General features: G+C 39.1%; 2 protein-coding genes and 1 long non-coding RNA gene across 25 annotated transcripts in view; 2 read left to right on the top strand and 1 right to left on the bottom strand.

Moving 5' to 3' along the window:
- The window catches only part of LOC111246550 (uncharacterized), an 11375-nt gene extending 11104 nt beyond the window's left edge, over window positions 1-271 (top strand). For both annotated transcript variants that reach the window (XM_022796321.2, XM_022796322.2), the window contains exon 17: window positions 91-271. In XM_022796321.2, the coding sequence (XP_022652056.1) occupies window positions 91-176 (86 nt within the window). In that variant the 3' untranslated portion in view covers window positions 177-271. The remainder of the gene's footprint in view (window positions 1-90) is intronic.
- A 4574-nt stretch (window positions 272-4845) lies between these two features.
- Window positions 4846-10793, bottom strand: LOC147756744 (uncharacterized). 4 transcript variants are annotated; one of them, XR_015324156.1, is made up of 5 exons: window positions 10548-10793; window positions 10239-10282; window positions 9901-10040; window positions 7503-7851; window positions 4846-7306 (listed from the first exon to the last, which is right to left on the bottom strand). It is a non-coding gene; the product is annotated as an uncharacterized LOC147756744 (long non-coding RNA). The 4 variants fall into 4 exon arrangements; XR_015324154.1 differs by having other exon boundaries at window positions 4846-7851; window positions 9543-10040; XR_015324152.1 differs by having other exon boundaries at window positions 4846-7851.
- LOC111247623 (uncharacterized) lies at window positions 10425-21897 on the top strand. Of its 19 annotated transcripts, none has more exons than XM_086984144.1 (10): window positions 12404-12663; window positions 13275-13442; window positions 15727-15817; window positions 16188-17490; window positions 18151-18414; window positions 18655-18912; window positions 19238-19387; window positions 19740-19859; window positions 19970-20140; window positions 20641-21897. In XM_086984144.1, the coding sequence occupies exons 3-10, from the start codon at window positions 15789-15791 to the stop codon at window positions 20737-20739; spliced, it is 2394 nt and encodes a 797-aa protein (XP_086840270.1). In that variant the 5' UTR covers window positions 12404-12663; window positions 13275-13442; window positions 15727-15788; the 3' UTR covers window positions 20740-21897. The 19 variants fall into 19 exon arrangements, 17 of the variants coding, with proteins under 17 accessions (XP_022654523.1, XP_022654530.1, XP_086840275.1 ...); XM_086984143.1 differs by having other exon boundaries at window positions 13248-13442; XM_086984142.1 differs by having other exon boundaries at window positions 12404-12932.
- Window positions 21898-23830: the final 1933 nt, after the last annotated feature.

Raw genomic sequence — 23830 nt, 5'->3', positions numbered from 1 at the left:
ATATATTGCTTTATGAGACTACCCGAGTTTTCAAAAGTCAAAATTAACTCATTACGATTATCCTGTACTTATTGCGATTTGAATTTTTAGAGATGCAGGCACGTGGATGCGTTGCTTTAATCCAGGAAGCATGGCTGGACATCGAGAAGCCTCGGACATTTTTGCTACTTTTCTGATTGGATGGATTATAGTAAATATCAATTTATGTTAATAGTCAGCAGCTAAGTTTCAAGTTAATGTAATAAACTATTCTGCAAATTAGCCATATGAATTGACGGTCGCAAAATGTGTCCTCTATCTTCGTAAGTTGAATTTCCTTTCTTTCATATCATTTCTCTTTGTTTTTCTTTTCCTAAATAGATTCTACCTAAAATTCTGAAATAACTTGACATAGTACATAGCACAAGACAGCAGCGGCAGGAAAATATAGAACAAAACCAGTCCTTAAACTCTCAAGTCGGTACGCACGACATTATTTCTCCGCAGCCCGTAGAAGGTAGTTAAACAACTATACTTACTGGCATAGACTTTTCATCATGTCGAATCGCGGATAGTGTTTTGCTCAATACAGCGTTTTGGCGCACTAAACACATTAGCCTCTTATATATTTTTCCCACTGGTTTATCTATGATAAAAAAAAAGGCACGGATACACGGCGTCATTCTGTTTAGTTCACGTTGTTTTACAAATGATCGCACATAAGTAATTTGATTCGATGGATGAGTCAGCCATTTTTTCCTCGATTGAGTTCAGCACCAGTGGTGAAGATTTTCTCGCCCGAAAAGAATCGAAGATGGCTGGACAGTTCATGCCAAAAAGAGCAGATGTTTGAAGGCAGCGATTCAAATACTGTTTAGTACGCAAACGCATAAACAGACGTCTTTACAGAAGCACACAACAAAAAATGCCCACTTCGAACGGCTGTCGTGCAACTGTCGATGCAAATCGATGCGATAGATAGGATCGTTTATCTTTCACTGCCGTTGACTGATAGCTTCTGGATCTTCTTGAAAGACTACGGTTTATTTTGCTGTTTTTTTATCAGGGGTTTTCTTTTAATTAGGGCTTAACTTTTAATTAGGGCTTTTCGTCAGGCTGTTCCATGTCGTGCTGTTAACGGTATAAACAACGCAAGGACAGGCATATTGAAATGGGTCCTTCTTTTTATGCGCTGACGCGCAGTCGTCTGCTTCGGGTTGCGTATATGCCGGAGTATTCCAATGACTTTTTGTAGGATTTTCATGAATCTCATGCTTCACAAGGATCCTACGAAGTCAATCACCAAATTTAAGTTTTAAAAATTAACTTTGATATTCTGAATCGGATACGAGTAGGATGAGATATGGATTGTTGAGTTTTTTTTTTTATAACTTTGGTATCTTCCTATTGACATAAGTAGGTTTTCTTCGAATCTGTTGGGTGCTGCATGAAGATCGGCAACAGCGCATGCGGTCGGCGCCAAGCAGCCAAGAACGGCCTTGATGGAAGTTCGTTTAATGCGAAGGCACTGATCAGTAGTTGATCCTCCCTAATCTTGCGAAAGCAAACTTTTCTTTATCTCCGTCATTACGATGAACCAGCTTTTCCTTAGTGCCAGGGGTATAATATGTCTGCTGCTACAAATCGTTTTCTATTTTATTTAACGTTATCTACGCTAGGAAAAAAAGCAATCAAATTAGTAGAGCTCATGATGACATAATTTGTTGAAAGTAATAAACGTGAAAAATAAATGTAAAAAACAATAATAATAATCTGGTTCAAAGCTACACGTAAGATGAACGTGCTGCGCCTTCCTCTTCGAATAGACTTATTTATCACCTGACTGACTTTCAGTTAATTAAATGAATCATTTGTGTAGACGTGAAATGTCGCTGGTGCGCCTTTTGTCTGCTGTTTACTCGGCATACATGTTGTAAAAGCGGTTAATGAATGTAAAATAACGGGCATCCTATGGAAAAGTGCGTTTTTTTTTAAACTTACAACCACTTTGTGTTTCTAGCACATGGTACTTAAGGGATCCTGTAGGTTATATGCGATACATCATTTGCACATTGTATATTGCTATATTCGCGATAATAGAAACAATTTTTTATACCTAAAATTATTTCTTCACTGAAGTGCCTTCACATTGCCCATCACAAGTGATTCACACTGAGAATTCCCTAAGTTACTGTGTTTTATATGACTATTTACTATGCTGTCATTACTGTTACATTAGAGTATGACCGAAATAATTTTTGCGTATGAAGATAAATAAATAGTGGATAGCCGTGATGTATTTTATTCACGCTAAATGAATACAGTCTGAAGCAGTTAGATGGCCAAGAAATTTAGTTGGTCAACGTTATTGGAAAACCATTACGCATATAAAAATAGTTCTCTTTTTATTTTTGTTTTCGATTTTATTTTTGTCTCTATTAACAATACAAGTGCAGCAACGTTACGAGCGATACATCACGGCATAATATGGGGTGCGTAAGTTTCAATTGCAATTTCCGATCCTTGTCCCTACGTGAGACTCTTCAATTGGCCAGTTCTGGTGCCAGCGTGATCTGTTACTATTACACACAATGCAGCGAACAGTTTTTAATGCGGGTAGTGTTCAGATCAGCGAAACGATTTCGGCTCGTCAGTGATGATAGGTGTCGCTTGATTGATTGTGAAAATAGTAGCTAAACAAAATCGTTTAACATTATAACATCTAGGAACCTCCAGTCGTGAACTCACCTCATAGAAAAGGGCCCCATTTGCCCGAAACAGCATCACAAACTTCCCAATGTTACCATACGCAGAATGGCGGCAGCTTTCGACCTTTGCAGTATGCTACGGTAAAAATGATATGTCAGTTGTGATTTGCAAATTGTTTTTTCTGCTAAAACATGCAGACGAATTAATTTGAAACAAAATTGGCTATTATCAAATCTTGGGTCGTGTGTGATTTCGTGGTAAATGATTTGTAGCGGCCTTAGTATATTTTGCGTAATAATCCCATAATTCCGTGCATGGCGTTAACCATTTTGCTGGCCTTTTCTCGATTTCATGCTCCTGTCGTCCTTGTTGGCCAGGCCTACTTATTATTCGTCATCTTCTTCTTCGCCGACGCGTTTTGTTATTTCTGGTCGTATTACTTCTACCCTTACGCTCTGCCATATTCATACTGGTATTATCCCTTTTATCGGTACTATCCGATAAAACTCGAAGGAGATAAACATGGTTTATCTATAACTCAAGCGATGATTTTAAGATTTAACAATGTTTACCAATTTATCAATAAAAACGAGCAAAGAGTACGCTATGATTACCGTCTAGTACACCATCATTTTTGTGGAGTAGTTTTTTCGACATTGCAGGATGCTGATACGTTCAGTTATTGTATTATACTAGACAGGTATTAGACTATATGGCCCCCTGAAAATAAATCTTCTTGAAATTAAATATCAACATCGATTTAATAAAAATCTCAATCAGAGAGAGATGAAACTCCCAGTCTGCGAAGTACTTATGCTTTAAAATGAAGCTAGTTGCGTGGCGCCGTCTAATTTGTATTCTTACCTAATTTTTTATCGCAGGTAAGCGTTTAATTATCTTCATTGTATATACCGAATGTTCTTGGGTGCTAAGAAAACTACAAGCACAAGCTTCTATTATCAGTGGCTTGCTTATTAGCAGCTGCGTAAGCTGCGATTTCTACAAAAATCGCGAAGGAAAATAGACCTATTGAGCTGCTTTTCGACAGGAAATGGGATCGTGCCTCACTTTTATTACTAGTTAAGGTAGACTTTGTCTGATGCGAACCTCACAATACCTCATGTCGCGTTTATTAGGGATGGCTAATACACTATATATTATATATAGGCGCGTTGGGACGGTAAATCTACTGTACGTTTTAAATAGACGTATTGGTGGTTACACACCATATATATCATACGTCATATATGGGTGCACTGAAAGGTAGGACATGCACCATACATTATTTTTTGTTTATAAAGAAGATCGGGCTTTATTAACGTTATGCAAATTGAATTTACTGGGGTTTTTTTTCCAATACGCGAAATAACTTCTAACCCAAACACTAGGGCTACTATAGAAGGCGAAATAGAAACAGAGTTAATGTCTCTAACACAGTTTTGCATCTGTCAGCAGAATAGAATAAACTGAGACAATCATTTTTATGTCATTCGAGTTGTGCACCCATTAAGAATATCAGCGATAAAATTTGAGATATATATATTAGATCTGTAGTAATATGATGATCGATATAATACAAAGCATATTAGGCCGTTAGAAGCGAACGCAATGAACTTTGAAATTCAATAACTTGAACTATGTGCCATTAGCAGGCAAAGCTGCACAATCCGCTAGAAAGTTTTCATTGAAAACTGCTTAAGTCCGTTCGAAGAAAAATGGGTCATAATAAAAAAAACACCATTTAGTGTCTGTTTCTGTTCCTCGAAAGCCACAACTCTCAAAATTTCATCGAAAACTTGCTTGCGATGAACATCAAGGGCGTCTGCTGGCATAAGCTACTCGTTAAAAATGAAACAATAAATGCAACCTGCTCTTTTGAGTTCTTCAGGAAGCTTATGGACTATTGTGATGGCACGCGGTCTGTTAATCTGATGGCAACTCCAGGTCTCATTTTTACGTTTCAATTACCTCCCGAATTGGATAAATGAAAATCTAACTTTGACTTCAATTCGCTTATTTTCCCCATTTAAGCCTGACTTCCAACTAATTTAAAAGTTATTTGAACGTCCGCCGTATTGTAATAACCTTATACATTATTATTTATCAAATAATTTTTATTACATAAAATATACGTTACATAAAATAATTTTTTTCTCAATTTTTTTTTTATATATATGACAAGGTAAGCTGTGAAACAATTTAAAGCTTCAAACAGCTGGCGCAAGATGTACTAGCAACATTTATATTCTTTTCAAAACAAAATAATTCGCGTAAACTGTCCTTATAAAACGCCGCTAAAATCATTCTCCAGAGTACATCCAGGAGTATTTAATTAAGATTACATACGCGATGTAATTATTACATGCAAGATGATAAGGTTTTTTTCAAAACTTCCGGTAAGTTGTTACATACTTTGAACACAATTAGAAAAGGGAATTGCAGAAATCGTTGCAAGAAACTATGACTATAAATAGTTTTTAAGGATTACAATAACAAGCGCTCTCCTTAATATCACAAAAATTAATGAAAATCGCAAACAATTATGCTATTTGCCGAAAATTTTGGATGTACCATGCCTAAAAGACAAATATACCGTGATGTTATTTCTACGAGATCACATCTAACGAAATTGCACAATGTATTTGCGTATATATATATTTTTATTCGAAAATGTGCATCTGAAAGCTGGCCCTGATACTCAATTCTCACTCTGAGACATAATAAAAGCATTGTCTCATTGGGTAAAGAAGGGTTTGTAGGGCTAAATGTAGAGGTTACCATATGTACGCGGAATACGAACTCGTAAGACATTTCGATAAGCTGTATGGTGACTGCGACCGCCGCTATATGGTTTGTAGTTTTGATGTTTGGCAGACTTAACCCAGGAAGTTTAAAGTGGTACAATGTGTAGCTGGCCGCGGTTGGTCCGTCGTAGTCGTAACGCTTTATAAATAACGTCAAAGCCGTTCGTAATTCATTAAAATTAAGCTTTGGAAGCTTAATTAAAATCTTATCAAAAGGAGTCTTTAAAAGGCATCCGTTGACAAAGCGACTGGGTTGTAGACGAATACTCGTTTCTGAGCCATTGGGCTCGCTAAGGTCATGAACACAACTTTAGCAAAAGATTTACCAGCATGCTTTTCAACGACGTCCTGAAATACTCCGAGGTTCTGTCCGCCTTCCCCCCACCACTTCGAAAAACTTTCCTGCTGAATCTGACCCAAAGCCTGTGCCATTTCTCTAATCTGGTCACGGTTGACTTAACGCTTTAAGAGTTTTTGCGAACATTCAAGCACCTCGTAATTTAAAGTTCCTTTTCTGTGAGTTCTTGCTTTATTCCTAAGAGCCCATTATGCACTCCAGCAGAGCGTGCCGCGTTCCTAAAACGAAAAACATGGCTGAGAACAGTTTACAACAGTCATTATCAAGCGCTACTGGCATTTTATTTGGGGACACCCTAAAAATCGGGTCTCCACTTTGTTGTTTGTTATTATCGCTGCTTAGCTTCGTCATCAGATGCCTCTCATAAGGATTTACCACCGAAATATTTTGTCCAGAGCACCCAACAATGCAAAATGCACAACATATACCATGCTTAATTCTGTATAGATATATTATTGAATTTTTTTCATCGCTGGCGCTCCGTCGCTGCTAATATCGTGGAACTTTTTGATAGTTAAGTCGAAGTTCTGCAAAAGTGTGATTACGGCCGTCACGGGACTTCCGGCGCTTTTACACCGTGGATTCACACTACGCCGAGGCGGACTGCTTACGTGCCTGTAGCGGACTTCAAGTTTTTCGCGCTTAAGCTACGGTAGTTCCTTTAGGTTACGTGGGGATAGATGGAGAAGTTAACAAGGCTTTGTATAAAGGTGTATAGTATCATGGTTATAAGGTCGAATAGAGTCAATATTAAGTTATAGCCTAAAAAAACCAAAGCTGTATATAATATAAATTGATACGACTCCCAAATTGATTTTCGATATAAAGAAAAACAACCGCATTTGACGCGCTGTAGATCTGTTTTTCCTTATTTTGCCAACAATCGGAGCTCTACCCAGGTCGTGAAACCTTTGAATACGTTATTACACATAGTAACACGTGTTTTTAATAAAGTGATGTAGCGAAAAAAGTATTTCTAGGAGTTGTTTTTTTCGTTAAAGCGACTCGCTCCTGTAATGCTTTAGGTTTAGAAGGGTTTCTATTTCGTGAATCTCGGAAAACTCAAACTGTCCTTGTGCCGCCTGAACATTGTTTGTAGAACATTGAAGGAGTTATCAAATCTTTTTAAAATCCGTGGAAGTCTATTGCATTTGCGGAGGCCAGCAACACAGAGCATGTTGCTTGTAAGTTGATACCAGATTGAGAATAACTTCTCATGTGCGATAGCGGACCCCTGAACCTCCCTTGAAAATGCTAAGACCGTTGAAATCGGTCGACGGTAATCATCGTCAAAATTTGCTGCCTCTTCGTTTGAGTCGCATCTTCAATATCCTGGTCGTCATCGTTGCTGTCATACGCCTCAGGTTCTCCTGCTTGTCATGATGTTCCGGCTATAAAACTTTTCCCCACGGCGTTCTGTCTGAGAAGTTCTCGATAGTTAAGAAGTTCCCCAAGACTGCAATTACAGCAAGCATGAGATGTGTTTTCTTTACCTCAAGCAACCAGACAGACATTGTCTGACAAAAGTAAAACCAGATCCAGGTAGTCTCCGAAGAACGTGCACCCGTTTGTCGTAAGGCTAAAGGTAGCCCCCTAATTTTTCAGTGAACGCAACCATAAGGCAATGTGTTATATATATTTTATATACATACCCTATAATGTGCTCAATCGCTACGTGTCAAAGGCACTGGAACACCTGTCCAAGCCAGGATCGATTGCACGATTGGACGAATGCCCTTTTATAACTATCCCATTCGAATCTTATTAAGCAGACTAACTAAAATACTAGCTTTTGCTAATATTGTACTGATTAGTTGAGGATATGACGAAGCACAACTAGCTGACAGATGTTCTATGACTCATAGAGTCTGGATCTGAAGCAGCGCAAGTAGCAAGGGCCACTACTCAGGTTTTCCCCTCTCTCGATGCGCAGGCGCTTTGAAGGCGGTCGATGGTTGCTGCAATCGCCTTTGTGACTAGACATCGTAAGCTTTTTTGAACCTATAATTGAACGACAATGAAACAAGAACTATTATCGGATGCTCCCTGATTAGAGCAATACAGTCGTGTAGCAGCCGTGGAGGCAGCGTATTTTGCCTACAGCGTAGAGTAAGGACAATGCATCCCGTTGGTTTCATATTGTATCTCTATCCCTCACGTGTATAATAAAAAACAGCCTGGATTAAGCGCACGAAATTGGAAGTCCGTTACTTGACAAGTATCGGCCTCAATATTACCGCCCTATCTTCCGTGATGGGCTTTATATATACTTTGTACTTGTTTGTACTTATAAAAAATTATCGCAGAATCGTGTCCTGCACTGGCGTTTGGTATCGAATTGGGTTAAAGAACTATATAAAGTAGATGTGTTTGGAATCGTGAGAGTTGTACGATGACCTGAAGAACGTGAGGCGTATAAAAATACGATGTGTTGACAGAAAAGTTGAAGTTCTTGCTACCTAAAAATCTTAACCCATTGTAAATGTTCAAATTGAATAAACTATCCGTTATTGCACTAAGGGAGCCAGGTTATTTGCCATATTTTAGTAGAACTACACAAAAAAGTATTATTCGAGTTTATTCAAGATGTATTTCACAGATCTTTCTCATGAAAATATAATATTTCGTTTCTCAGTTTAGGCCATTTTTATATTCTACGTATCTCTGTACAGGGCAAGGGAAAAACTTATATATTCATTCCGCGTGCCTACCACTTAAAATGTAAGTGAACTTCGTGAAGTGCTCATCCACGTCTGTGCAGATTTGAAAGCGTGTCCCTGCTCCTCCATTTGACAAAATAAATTCGCGTAGCTTTATTATCTCTTTCAAAATCGCTTCATCTGGCAATTAGAACAAAGTTTAATGTCTACGCTCGGTCAACGCTTAAATTTAGCCGACATTTGGGTCAGTCCTATTTGTATAGCCTTCGTCTTGAATTAGATCTCTCAGGTAGAAGCATGTGGTTGTGATATAACTTGCCTTATTTTATCCGTGTTAAGGACAACTCGTGGCATGCACGAAGCTATTGTGCCGGTCAGTTTCAACTTTGGCAGTCTCCATGTTAGGACACGACGCAGGTCAAAAATTGAGACGTGCAGTTTAATGGCTTCCCTTATAGGATGTCTTGGATCAATATGCAAATATAAGTCGTACTAATAAAGTAACTCCGGATGCGTTAATTTGTTAGTAGGACGGGAAATTTGTCTATGTGTAAGCCGCCAACGTGCATGCTATATGCGTCATCAAACTTTAATTCTAATATAGTGGTAGTACAATTGGCACTATGCATAAAAGAGACACCGTTTTCTTATTGTCCTAGCGATGACTAGCATTAAGGGCCGGTATCCACTTAACCGAGTTGGACATGTGGGCAACGAACTAGGGGCTCGATTAGAAAAATCACATCTATTGCGTCATGGGCAAGAAGCACGTGAGAACTTTACTCGGCCTCTCAGCGTTCAGTTGATTTTCAGTAACGAAATGATAACCATCTAGTTATAATTCAACTGCTCGGCGAACGTTGCTTAATTTGTTCAAGAACAGCTTCCAGCTCGAAGCTAGTAACACATCCCTGTTAATAATCATGTGCTTCTAGCTGCGTGAATCACAAGATCTAAATCCGTTTTCTATTCATTCAGCTTGTCAATAAGTAAACTAATAGTAAGAAGTTGAAACTTAATTGTCCTGCTTACCTTACTGTGATGTTATTTCAGCGATTGTTAATGTGTGTTCTCTATCGCCAACAAAGAAATAAGTTCGTGAGAAGCATCAATAACGACTGTATTGGACAGATCTGGCCACGATCAACCTATCGGGAGTACAGCGCGGTCACAAACCGCATGGCAACCGTGGCCTGCGCAGTCATGTTACGTAATAGTCTCTGGCTAAATTGTATTATTCTCTGTATCTGTGTATATGCATTTTACAAACAGGCCCTGCCATAGGTGACCAAGCTCTTATTAGTCACGACAGCTAGTCCTGGTGCTTCTCAATCGTGTAGGACAGATCAATGTAAGCTAACGGTTGGTGTTCAGCTTCGTATGGACTTACCAAAATTACGAATATACGACCCTTTTTAATGCGAGGACCAATATAATTGGAGTCCGCTAGATCTGGCAGGAGATTTTCAAGCCTTGTTGTGTCTTTCGTTAGCGTTAGTTCGTCGAGCTGTCATATAATTACGCAGGACGCTGCATAAAAAAAATCGAAAAAATGAAAACAATTAAGTTCGATCTTTTCTAGCAGCATACTACAGTACAGAGCTGATATATTAGAAGACTGTAACGGAAAGAGGAAGTTGGTAAAAATATTAGCGGTATCTGTTTTCGTCGATGAGCAATACAAGTCGTGCGTCAATGAAGTATTTCGAAAAGCATTTAACACTCTACCGTTCAACTTGTTGTAAGCTTTTCCCAGTAGTCTCTTGGTGGCACTGTAAAATCAAAAATAAATGCAAGCCACTATTAGAACGGACTATTTATCCTTCTGCAAATAATCTGTGCAGATCCTAGGTACATTTTCGGCCAAAGGTGATTCATTTAAGAAATGCCGGTCAAAGCAGCGTTTGCGAGAGGACGATTGTCTTGACGATGGGCCTTTACGAACCAGGTAACGTAATTATCATTAAAAAAATGATCATCAAATCCGTATTAACCTTGCTTATAAACAGGTGTATACCAACGAAAGTAATACTTAACTCTGTTGAGAATGCTATAATTTAGAAAATTTTAACATGCCTCATGAATGTTAAAATTTTCTAATCTCTTTTATAAACATGTTTCCTCAACTAAGGTCTGAGAACACATCGTGTGGAATAAGTTACTCGTTCGTACATCGCTCAAAGTTGCTCAGTGCCATCACATTGTTCATGCGTCGCAGCTGGTTTAGATTTATATATGGTCTCGACTGCCCGTACTCCTTGCAGTGACCATATGGGTACAAAACTGTCAAATCATAGACAAGACTGCAGGCATTCTATATGTTGGCAAATCTATTTTATTAGAAGTGGGTTACTCCATATATTTGAAGAGAAAAACGTTGTGTTTGCTTGACGTTCTGTGTTGTACGCAAACGATGTATTGATTAAAATCTAAATGTGTTTAATCTCATAACGTGCAATATTTGTACGCATTCGGATCTTGCTGTGATTCCCTTCGTATTTATATATATATATATATATATAATGGTGGCTGACATACCCGTTAAAGAAGAAAAACAATTTGATCACACAAAGTAAATTAATCATCAGAATCAGAAAGTGAGTTTTTTTTTTATCGTAGGTTGGATCGCAGAAATAACAGCAAATCAACTCGAGGTACCGTGAGAATGCCAAGGCGGTACGCGTTCCTATATTCATTTCCGAGCAGCCAGCCTGCGCAAGCAATAACGTAGCTCTTGACCTTAATTTAGAAAAAAAAGACTCACATAAAGAACATGAATCACTAAATATATAAATACTATAATGATAACTGATGACAGATAATGATATTTGGATTTATAGTAATTAAATATTGATGTTCTGTAATGCGTTTCAATCTTGTGTCGTAAACGCCTAATGTACGTTCGGCCCAAAGCTATATTACATGATATAAATATGTAAAATGTGTGGTTATATATGTGTTTCACCAAAATATGACATCATTTATACGTTTTCTAAGTTTGCTGACCTGCCATTATAATCGTTTGTCTTCCTTCTGTTCTATCTCGTCCAAGATTGGCCGTGTCATTAATTAATAAGTATTTGGTATGGGATATATCATTTGTGGTATATTGTATGTGTCAGTTGTTCTAAATATGGAGTCACTTCGCGCCATCTTGTCAAGTAGAAATCAGGAAAGGCCGACCTTTTTAAAGAATAGCGAACTATTTGACATTTTAACTATTAATGTGACATTAAGCTTGAACAACTAATGATTAAAGTTGTGTTTTTAGATGCAAATCTTTTTCGTAGTTTTGTTAAATTAATTTTACTACTTTAGCTATAAAAAAGACCCATTTGTTCTGCTAAGGAACTCATCACTAATAAGCTTCTTATTTAGCTCATAGAGGAGAGTAGTGAAGCTCATGAAAAGGCTTCGAATTTAACGATATTTCGACAACAGCGCCGCGAATATTCAAAAATAATACCTTCGTATATTTGACATCAAAACAAGGTCAGCCTTCCGCGGAAACATTTCATTGAGTTTGGTGTACTATTAATTACATTCCGATCTGTGGTACCCTGACAAACACGAATATACTTTTGGAAAAGATGTACCGTGAACAAATATAGTGTAGATGAATTACGATAATTTTTCTCGCTTTTTAAACGTGAACTAGTTCCGGCTTTTTATTGCAGTTTTGCCTATAAGGTAGCGTCACTTGTTCGCTCGCTTGAACGTCTAGCCTGATTTTCTATTACATCGGCCATTGTTCTCTATACATTCATATATCGATGCAGTGTTTCATAGGTAAGGACCAACAACAAATCACCGTCATAACACAATGTAGTCCTTTCGGGCGATAACAGCATAAAAAGGAAATCTCGTTGACGGATGTAAAAGGGCAAAGTGCTTCCGGGCCTTCAGCACGAGGATATAACAAGACAGAGATCTTGAAACGACTTCCTGGAAAGTAGCAAACATTTCTTTAGTAGAACAGGTCGGACGCGTCTCAAGCGCCGTTATTTGAACAGCTACTAGACCCGCAATCGGTACTGCTACGTCTAAACAATCGTGAAGTGTTACAGAAGGGACAAGATTCTGTTGAAAGCATTCATGTGGTGAATTCGTACATTTAGCCGAAATCCTGATGCGCAGGTGTTCTTGGAAGCTTGTGTGTTTGTTGATTTTAACTACGTTGGAAAGTTTAAAAAGAATGTTACAGTTGGATGATTCATCTATCAACTGGTCTATTTGAATAGATGCAATAGGCACGATATTGGCCTGGCCGAAAAAAGCAAACGATCATCATTCTTCTGCTTCCCAGTTGCCCTACTCCCGAACTGCTATTCTCTAAAGTTGATCTCGTTCGTAGCCAGTTTACTCGGAGTCCCTAATGAATCCGATGTTTTATCGCCAATATGATAGCGCATAACAAAACGTGTGAGTCTAGACAAACAATACATCAGAATGACGGTCCCATACTGTCGGATCACCAATGAATAATAAGCAGGTTCTTCCAAATGCACGTATAGACGTTCTTCTATTTATCCCAGCATAAAGGGAGACCAAGCAGTATCCCTAGTCTTTCTTGTGGCTGGCCTCATTTAGTCGACAGACGAAGTCTGTGACAAAAGAATTGTTATATAATCGACGTGAGCAGAATGTAAGACACGGTTAACCCATGGAAAGTAATCTCCCAGTGAGCTGGTTAGAAACACAGCTTTATAGTTTCTTTCGGTGACGTTGAATTTACAGCGCGAATTTGTGTCACCGTTCATACAGAGACCAGTGTACCGTACATCTACTGTGGGCTCTATGAAACGGGCAAGAGCTAACGACTCCTGCCACAGAACTACATGCTATCGCCCTTCATGCCATTATCCTTCAGGAACAACCTAGGTGTCTATATCGAAGAGCTGATACCATAGAAACCTTTCGTCACGCTTGCAAGTAAGGCTCTTCAGCTATTACCTGCGGTTCTGAACTACTGAATCCCAAGTGATTTATCTGACGACTTTATTATTACTTCAATATTTTGTGATAGTACCGGCTGAATATGTGAACGTTGATCATGTATTATGGGATCTGATGCAAAGGTCGATTTGACAAAACCATCGACGCAGCCATTTTGTATGGGATGTGCATTGCCGCGTATTGCTCAAATGAGATTTAAGACGGAAAATAAGATTCTTGATTGCGCTGTAACGGGATTCATCATATGTGTTCAAAGATATCTGGGAGATGTGTATGGTGAACCATCTGCAGTATTGATCGCTTAATAGAGCCATAGATACAAATTACAATTTAATATTATACTTGGGCACAAGTTATGGTTCAATAAAATAGAACCCTGCCTTGTTTATGCACAATCGACGTAGTTGGTCATTTGGGAACGCACCAAGATCTCAAGCGATCATCAAATTTATCGCCATTCTAGACCGATCGCTATGGCAAAACGATTTTATCCTATCTTTAATACCGAGTTTACTTAGCGACTTATTGTGCTCCGTAGTGCCATCTTACAGGCCTTTCCCTAAGTAACCTGAAGTGTCGTGTTCGTTCGGTTTTCTAATAGCCCGATTTCCTATGTTATGACGAGATTGCGGAGATCGGGAATAGCACACGAAAAACAAGTGTATAGATCGAGAGTACATGTTGCCCATAGGCGAATCTGAGGCCTGCTATTTGAAGTCACCGGCTATCTAACATTTGACGCCACCTCGATCGATTACTCTTGCAGTGAGAAAATATTGTTCAGGAACGAATCGCTTGGCCTTTGAATTAGATGTACAGTTTCCCGAACATTTTGAGATCAATAAGTACCTCGTAAGAGATACAGTCGTTTCATATTGCCGAACCGTTGTCATCGGCTATGTACCGCAGCTAATTAGCTAAAGACAAAAAGTCTCGGAAACGAACATGACTCTGATCCAGGGCCTTGTCTCTATTCACACTTGAAGAGTTCGCACTAGATAAAGTTTATGTGCTTTTTTTTGGATTACATTTAATTGTCCTCAAGCTTTTATATTAGTTACTATTAGTATTCGTGTTATTAAAGAGTAGTGGCAGACTAATATTAGCCAATATTAGTTTTCGAAATCTAGGTCGTCAGAGATTTTTCGTAATAATGCCTTACTTATTTTCTCAGTGAAACAACTGATGTAGAATGCAAAAAAAAAAGTATTCATTTACGCTGGATGGGGTTCAAGAGCTGTTTAGTTAGCTTTGTGGTTAGACACACCATCAAGACGCGGGCTTACGGGCTGGGCTAGCTTAATATCGACGATCAAGTTCACTTTTTTCCGGTGAAGTAAAGCTGATATACACAGATCTTTTACGTGGGCTCGAGCGACTCGAGGCGACTGCAATGAAATGATAGGAAGCTCCAAGGTATGTTTTATAGAAACAGCTCCAGCTTATTCAACATACATTCATCCCAATTGAGTTTTTTTTTTTCGTGGAGCTTCACGTAAGTAGCACGATCGAAACTGCATGAAGATTAGTTGACTTCGGTTTGCTTAAGATTTAGTAGGACGATACCTATTTTTTCGATACACGTTTTTTTCGTCGTCAGTGTCATCAATAAGAGAAACGTCGATAAGATGGTTAGTTAGGCTGATTGGTGATTTAGTATAGTTAACTGGTTCATCGTATCTCCCTTGTAAAATATATTTGGCAAATTTCTATGACGTTTATTTTAGGTTGTTGCCAGCGTGCCGCCTCCAGCAGACTGAGCCAATACGTTTTCCGTTTACTACGCCGTTGTGCTTGAGACAAAATCGTAAAAGTAAAAGGTTTAAATGCAAAACTCCACCCCTGTATGGGTTCATACAGAATTCTAAGTACGATCTTCGAACACGAGCATTCATTCAGTCGTATTGAAGTTTCACTTCTATGTGGCTTTAGTACAAACTAAAAAATACTTCTAATAAAAAATGATGGTTTTATTCGTTCGTGCTGCCATTGATATTGGATTCCATTTTGTAACGACCACTGCCATTACTTATATTACTGACGAATGGCTGCGTAACGAGCTCCATCTATTGTATGTAATATTTTATATTGCCCTAAAAAATAGCCCTTACCATCTTGTAGCCCCACACAGAGGTTTCGCTCAGTGTCTACTACGACTTATATTCACGACCCAATTACGTAACCTATAAACGGTCTACACTCAAAGGCTGTTTGGCAACTCGGGGATGAACTAACTAATGGTGTTATTAAATATTTTTAGTTACCTCGAAGAACGAAGAGGACTCATCTGTTGAGCCGGAGCGATTCGAGTTTCCTTCGACTATGCAATACTTGAACGTCGCAGCCAAAAGGTACAAAAGTGAATAAATAATCAGGACACATGTCTCTCAACTAAGTACCCAGATGACGTAAAAATCACATCAGGATAATATACTTTATTTACTCGCAAAAAACAAGTATGTATTCGCCATTTATATTGCGTTCAGAACGAGACCGTTGTGTCCAAATGTCTTGTATAGAAACAACCGTCACAGGAGACAAAGTTATTCAACTAAGGAATACAATAGTAGCAAAATTCTAGATTCTATATATGTGTGCCTATACCTGGACTTAAACTTACTTTCGTATAACGATAATAGGAATCGAAGAACAATCTTGTATAATTCGATATCCACAACTTAACAGCCCCGTTGTTTATTCTTGATTTTCTTACCAATTTAGGCGCTGCGCAACGTTATTCTTTACGTTTCATTCAAGTGCTGAAATATTAATTTTATCATTTGTGCCACTCGTGCTACGTTTTATTGGTATTTCAATGTTTGCCTCGGCCTTTTTGCGTGCGGGTTCGATTGTCCTCGCTGCTCTGCTGAGTTCGCTTGTGCTAACATGTGTTCGTTCGCCATCGAGTCGCAAAGTTCTGGCAGGCGTTGCTTTACTGTTGACGCTGGTATCTTTAGTGAGTCTTATATATAGCTTTCGCCCCATGAACTTGCGTTTCATTTTACCCGAAGTAGAGAAGCAAGCCAATGCTACTTTCATTCGGTTTTCCTTCCCAAGTTGGGAAAATGACAACTGTCTAGCAGCTACACTTTGGCCTTCTTCTCGAAAGGTTGACGGTGCCTCAGATAGACTTCCACCAGAGATTGCAACATTGTCTAATATCCAGATCGCAGATGCTACAAGGAGAGCTAAGAACAACTCAGAGATGCCGACTTTTGCTGCTGATCCTGTGCCACCTATACCGAAGAACGGTGTGTTCGGCTTGCAAGACCGTACAGTCAATTCCCAAAACTGGTCACCCTTGCCCGAAGTTTCACCACCATCGGAGGGCGGACATAGGCCTGGCTTAGATCTCTCCCAAATTCCTGAGCATTCTCCACTTACATACAAGCCATTCAGGCCGACTGGACCCCAAGTTGCCGTTAGACGAAACCCTCCTAGACTTCTCGCTCGACCAGAATGGGTACCGAATGTCCTTGAAGGTACATCCAAATTTCCTTTGAACAGCGTGCGTCTAAGACACGATACCGAGAATGTCAATGGTATCCAGAGTGCAGATTCGAAAAACTTAGCTGGCTTTGACGGTGACGGTATGGTCGCAAGTAACGACTATGATGAAAACAACAATAATGACCTTGTTCGCTTTCCTGAATTCATCGGGATTTCGCCTATGATGGAGCGTGCACGTCAGCATCTTCCACCTTTTATCCCAGGTCCCTCGGTTTTCAAAGGCATAGAGCCAGCTTCTCAGGATCGCCGCTTTGCTGAGATCCGTCGAACGACAAGAACTCTTCAAGATCAGTCTGATCAAAATGGGCTAGGCGCTCCTAGTGTAAGTCAGACGGACGAACACAATATTTCAGAGGCTGCGACAAACATCACTGAAAGCACGTCAGACGATGGAACAGACAATTTTTGGACCAGACTAAATTACATTCTAGCACCAGTTTCTACCCTCACAACGTACCTTGTTACGCTCACGCTCCTCACCTTTCTGGATACCGGTTTCAAAATCTCATCGCAGGTAAGTCAATGTATTTTTATTGTCTCTGGATTATAGGACGCGGTAATTATTAGTTTGAGAAAAAAAATTGCCTTTTTGCTGGCTTCAAATTGAGCTTTATTATATCAAGTTAATGCAGCTAAGCCGACCTTTAGTTAGAAGCACTTATTTACCGAGGCTTTAGGACGATATCGATTAATATTTTATTACAATAGGCCACGATGATTATGAAAAGTGTTGAAAAATAGATGTGTAAACTAAGAAGTTCACGTTAGCAAACTTTTCACTTTGCTTCGGATGCTGAACTCAAGTCCACCATAGTTTTGGCTGGCCCAATTGTGTCACATTAATTTTTCATTCTATTTTACATTACGTTCACAAAGTGCTTCCGAAGGAAAAAAATGAAAACCGTTTCTATCAGCGGTTTTACTACAGAATGATAGGGGAATTAGTTAGTGCGTAACATATAACTAAGACAATTTCACATAACCTAGGCCGGCTTAACGGCAGTACGGGCAGATGTCGAAGCGAGTTAGTGGCTATGGGCAACAGTTCGTAATCTTTTGAAAATGTTATAGTCATGCCAGTTATACACGGTGTAGCAGATGCCACCATACTGATTCGAAAGCCTTAGCTTTTTATTATCAGGCACGAGTTATAAACGTATTTTTGATAAATTAGGTATGCGACGGTCTCTATCGTGGGTACCTCGGCCAGTTGGACTACTTGAACAAGATAGGCGACCACCTGCCTTTTCAATATGGGGCTATTTGCTTCTTAGTGAGTGTCGTATCTTTTGTGGCTTGGCGTTTCCGCTGTGAGTTGTTGTCTATTATCGGAGACCCTTCTGAAGTATTCATCTTCTTCTCTGCCCTGCCATTAATCCTTGCTTTCGTCGTATTGTCCAAGTTTCCTGTTCCGGACAAGAAAGTAAGCCTTCTAAAAGTAAGCCGAAACCTTTCCTGCAAATCACTGCTACTCAATAACGCTTAAGAGAAATAATTACGTATAATATTTTATTTACCTATATGACAAAATATTTTGTTTGAATCCTTGTCGAAACAAACAATTACAGATATGTGCGTTTTTATCATGAGCAAGGATTAATCGCAAATTTATTCTCTAAGGATCGTACTTTTGGGCTAAGTCACACTGTGATGTGATTTTTCCTACTGATAATTATAGGTCGAATCTGTAACTCCTAATAGGGTCAGCATACTTAACAATGCTCGAGCTTTTCTATTGGCGTGTACGCTCGTTCTGCTTGGAGTAATCTCAGGCGCCGAACAGTCGTCTGTCCTATGGCGTCTCATCGACTGCAATGCCGACTTCCTTTTCGTCATCTGCTTCTTCATCATACCCATACTAACATCCTCACTCCTGATACGAACTAATGGATTAAGGCGTCCAAGTACTATCGGAAGATTCATGCTGATTGCTCTGGTACGAAAGGTTGTCCTCATCGTTGCAATACATATGCATACATTGCCGATAAATAGACTTCAAAAAGTCAAAATAAATAAATTTGCAGAATTAAGCGTGTGACGTTTTGCTTAATCTGAAATGCATCTATCGACTTATTGATAGATAACTTTAGGTTGTTTTAGAAAATAACTTTTATCAGAGACAAGGTCCTGCTTAAGAAGCTGACCTGTTGCCTCAAGATTTTGCATTTATCGAACGCGACCGATCAGACCAATAGTCTGATAGAAGCCGAAAAAGAGTTTATATCATCAAAAAAACGCAATGTCTTTTTTATATGCCGTAGGTGACTGTGCATATTCGTTTCATTGGATATGCATATTTGACCGAGTATGGAAAAAAAGCAGATCAGTTATACTGGCTCTTACCACTTCAAATCTTAACGCCTTTTGGTACAACATTTGTGTGGAGCACGATTGACAGTTTCGTACAACAGGTTAGCCCGTTGATTTTTCTCGGACAGTGAAAACTTCATTGAAAACCCCTATCTTTATAGTATTTTCATGTTCTTATGTCGTTAACGTACACTCGGCCTCATTACTTAAAACTTTATCAGGAATAGAGAAGTTAAGCTGAGCCATAGTGCTTCAGGGAAAAATTTCGGTCCAAATATACACTTCATGCTATTTTTTCTACCGATCATAACCCAAAAAATTCTCGTACAGGTCTGTTCAATATGTTGCCTCTGCTGCTGGCCTTCTTGATAAGATGCGCTTGGTCCAAGGAAGCAGGGAGAGATATACAAATTAACATATGTTACATGTCGTCGGTGTCCCCTCGTGCACTAGGTAAGCTTTCCCAAAGACAACGGACGTTTACGACGTCAGTTTTATTTGGCCTATTGGAATCTGGGCCTGGCAAGTGGAACCCTCATTGCTGGCTTTGGATACGATCACTTCGGATTTTTGGTGCGTTGAAAAGAATTTTTACAATTGTTTAGTTCTTTGCTGACTACGATCCTTTGAAGACTGCTATTGGAAGTAAGAGTTAAAATTTCTAAGCATTTTTCGTCTTGTAGTTAACGTTCTCATCGATAGGTGTCGCTTCTGGCATCTGGGCCGTCATTTTCTTCTATTTAAGTCGATACATGTCCTTACATCGCGTGGAAACATCCAGCCCACTTCGCTACACCAAATTGCCTGACCACGAAGAGGAAGTCACCTTGAAGCGATCCATCAACATTTTCCGGGTTTGTGACCCTCTGCTAAAGCTATACGTTTGTAGAACCAGCCACTGGCCTATTTAAATTTTTTTACACAATCAAACGTACAGCTGAATATCATCCAGATTTTTCAATTGACATTATCATTATTATTGCTGTTAGAAGCCTAAGTTGTCGAAGGAAGGCAATAATTTCTATTTATCAATTTCTTTTCGAAGACCCACTAAAGTTTTACTTGATTTTATACATTTTTCGGTTATTTAAATTCTAAACTTAACTGCTTACTCATACACTTCACTTAACAGTCTACTAGGACGTGCCTAATCATTGTCGCAGCTTTTTAGCTGGCTCATTTCTTTGTTTTCTTATAGTATCGTGATCGTAGTTACAAACTGTATTATAACTATTTAGTAACGTAACGGAAAAGACGTCGATTTCGAAAATCCGGTTAGGCATTACCGATTATTATATCATATTTTGAAAACTGCCTGCTAATCTACAGTGGGGTGCGAACGATGTTTTTTTAGGAAGCTGATGATGAATCGGACACCGACGATGACACCGTCGAGTTTGACGCGATATTAGCCAGCGGCAAAAATCAGGCCAGCAAAACAGCCCCTCGATAAAGGCCGAATATCGGCCAGCCACACGGACATATAAGAAAGAGTTCCGTCATACAGTGTTGATCGATGTTTTTACATTGTATCAAAGTATACATATAGATACTTAGCATCAATGCTTATGTGCGTCAGCCTATTATTCAGAAATAGATATGGTAATTCGTAGATATCTTATTACAACACCCTAATGAGTGAAAATTGCTTAAAATGCTATATTTTAAAAATGGCTCGAGTGAACTTCTAGTCATTGTCATAGGATGTTAGCTTATCTTAATCTAAATAGTGCGAAGTTGCATTAATTGCAATAGTGGCACCCAGCAAAAACCAAGCTTACATGAACTTGCAAGTTCTAGCAGTGTTACTATTTTACGATAAAAATATATATAAACTCTCTCTCTCTCTCTCTCTCTCTCTATATATATATATATATATATATATATATATATATATATATATATATATAGGAGAAAGAGGGTAAAAATTCAATAGATGGCACTGACTTCTCGTTGCTTGCACGAGACAGTCGAATTAAGCTTAAATCAGTTCATGTAAGTTGTTTCGTATTGTTATAGAATATAATATACCTTGCGGTGAAAATCAGGTCCGTCCTGTTTTGGAATAAATTCCAACAAAAGATGGCCTAAACCAATATCAATATGGAGTGCATACGAGTTCAAACAGAGTAGGAGAAGACAAAACCCCCAAGTGTGTATATAGGGCGTGATACGATGTCAATGCATGGGCATGAACGCACGCGTCCGTAAATGGACACAGCTAGACGAGTACGATACTGAAAGAATTAGAGAGGTATGGACGGCGGGCCTACGCGCAGTCTCACCTCCGTTATTAGGATGTTATTTGGTTAGTACATAAAATTTTACGTTTTGTGCTGACAGGTGTACCATCCCACGAGATACAACTGAGATCAGTCAACTGTACATAGTGCCCTCTATCTCGTTGAGGCTTCAGGGATTGTAAGAGAAAAACACAGTTTAATCAAGTGTAGGCATTCAATTTGGTAGCACACTGAGAGATATTTTGGACCTTGACACATTTTTTTTAGAAATGCGATTTCGGTCTGCCTAGAGCATGGAGTCTAATGAAAGCACCTATCTCTAAATATCCGTACAATTTCGAAAAATAAATTATTGAGCTTATTGTTAATGTGTGATGATGTATTTTTTGTTATGTTATTAGTTCCAAATTGGCAATATTTACTATATGAAAAATTTATCTAGTATATGATAAATGAACAATTGACTATTTTTTGTGTTTTTTGAGGACTCAACCTACTCGGGCTATTTTCTCATCGGCTATCGAATTTGTCGTACCTGTTGGCTGACATTTTGTTTTAGGCAAATGGCTATGATTTGTTATATAAATTGGTCATCGATCGCTTTCGTTAACATTGAGAGCTACATATGCAATTGAATCGAAAAGATGGGCGTTATAGACAGTGAGGTAAAAACGGCACGAGCATGCCATGCTGCCAACGACCGTTTCGAAAAGCCATGAATTCTATCATTGGACAAAGGAATCTTTAAAGAAGTCATCTCTCTAAAACGGGGACACTGTATTACTTCGATAAATTACGGCGTTTACGAATACATAAAAACCAAAAAAAAACAATTAATATATGGCCAATACGTACATTGAGCGACATCATTTACCACAGCATAAACGAGTTCCTAGAAAACAAGCTATAATTTGCGCTGACTACCAGCTTTGGAAGCGTTTTCGGGTAGCTTCGCGGCACTAAGTAAAAATGCGGGAATACCGAGTTAGGCAAGATGAGCCTTTTATGCGATACTCTGTTTGATGCAATGGTAATAGTGAGTATTAAACAGACGTGTAGCATGTTGAATGTCCAATGCATCAAAGACACCTACACAGTTGCAATAGCATCTGTAACGTTCAAGTAATATTAAGAAATTATCTGTCATAAACGCTCAATGAACAGGTGAGAAGACATATATGTATATATATTTATATAGAGTTCCTGTTACACAGATGTCACAATACTGCACAAAATATACTTTTGTACACGTGTTCTTTTCCCCTATACCGCAAACTGTAATCTGAACTTCGGATTCTGCAATAGTCTTCAATACAACAATACCATAGATGTTGAGTAGTAGATCGGCGATCAGGTTTACGGTGTAGGTCTCAGTAAATACGCGAGCAGCGATCACTAGCCACGAGACGGTACGTGGCAAGTGCTATGCCTAACAGTCATTCTTTATCTGTATAAAAGCTTCAGTATCAACAACATTCGTACAACGGATATCTTCTAGTTCGCCCCTTTTTCTTATGCTGGTGGTCGCGTTGGTCGCTTAGCCATTCCTCGATTCTCGGTGGTCACCCCCACAGGATTCGTGGGCATCCAGTCTACAATGTATAGAACCTAACACTATCGCATGGTTGTGTCGTCTTCCTACGCGCCCTGATTGAGGCGATTATCTTGTTCAACTGCCATTCAGCTGCTATTTAAGCCGATTGGAAAAAAAGAAAAACTCCAGCCAACAGTAAGATGCCCACTCCATACTCTAACGCCATCGACGGTAATAGAGTGGGTCAGGCTACACTGACATAGATTTTATGGACGAAGGATCATCGGAACATTCGATTCCATCTTTCCCTCACCAGATATATATATATATATGTATAGCAGCCGTGTGAGATCCAGGTAGGCGCTCTGATAGCATGACATGTACAAACTTCGCTAGATAGAGGAAAATAATGAAATATACGCCAGCAATAATAACAGTTCAGTCAATGTAGCCGGTGAAATTTTCCCTTTGGCTTCTCTAGTGCGCCCCGCTTTGGACGGAGCGGGCCCCGTTTGATATACATAGCAGAAACACCGACCAGCCATTGCTCCGCTCTGTTAATGTCCCGCCCGGAGCCAACGGGGCCTCCCGTTAAAGCACTTCTACTGCGGCACTCAACATCGAATCCTAGAACTTAGTTCGTTCACTTTCGCTGCGTTCAAATACCATATATTTGTCTACATATAGTCATACGATGCTGGAGTGTAGCAGCACGAACGAGTAAACACAGCATTGCCAGCGTTAGCCACAGCAGCGGTACTTCCTTT

The sequence above is a fragment of the Varroa destructor genome, unplaced genomic scaffold, assembly GCF_002443255.2.
Source record: "Varroa destructor unplaced genomic scaffold, Vdes_3.0 BEIS01000003.1, whole genome shotgun sequence".
NCBI lineage: Eukaryota > Metazoa > Arthropoda > Arachnida > Mesostigmata > Varroidae > Varroa > Varroa destructor.
This window is presented reverse-complemented; position numbering and strand designations above follow the sequence as displayed.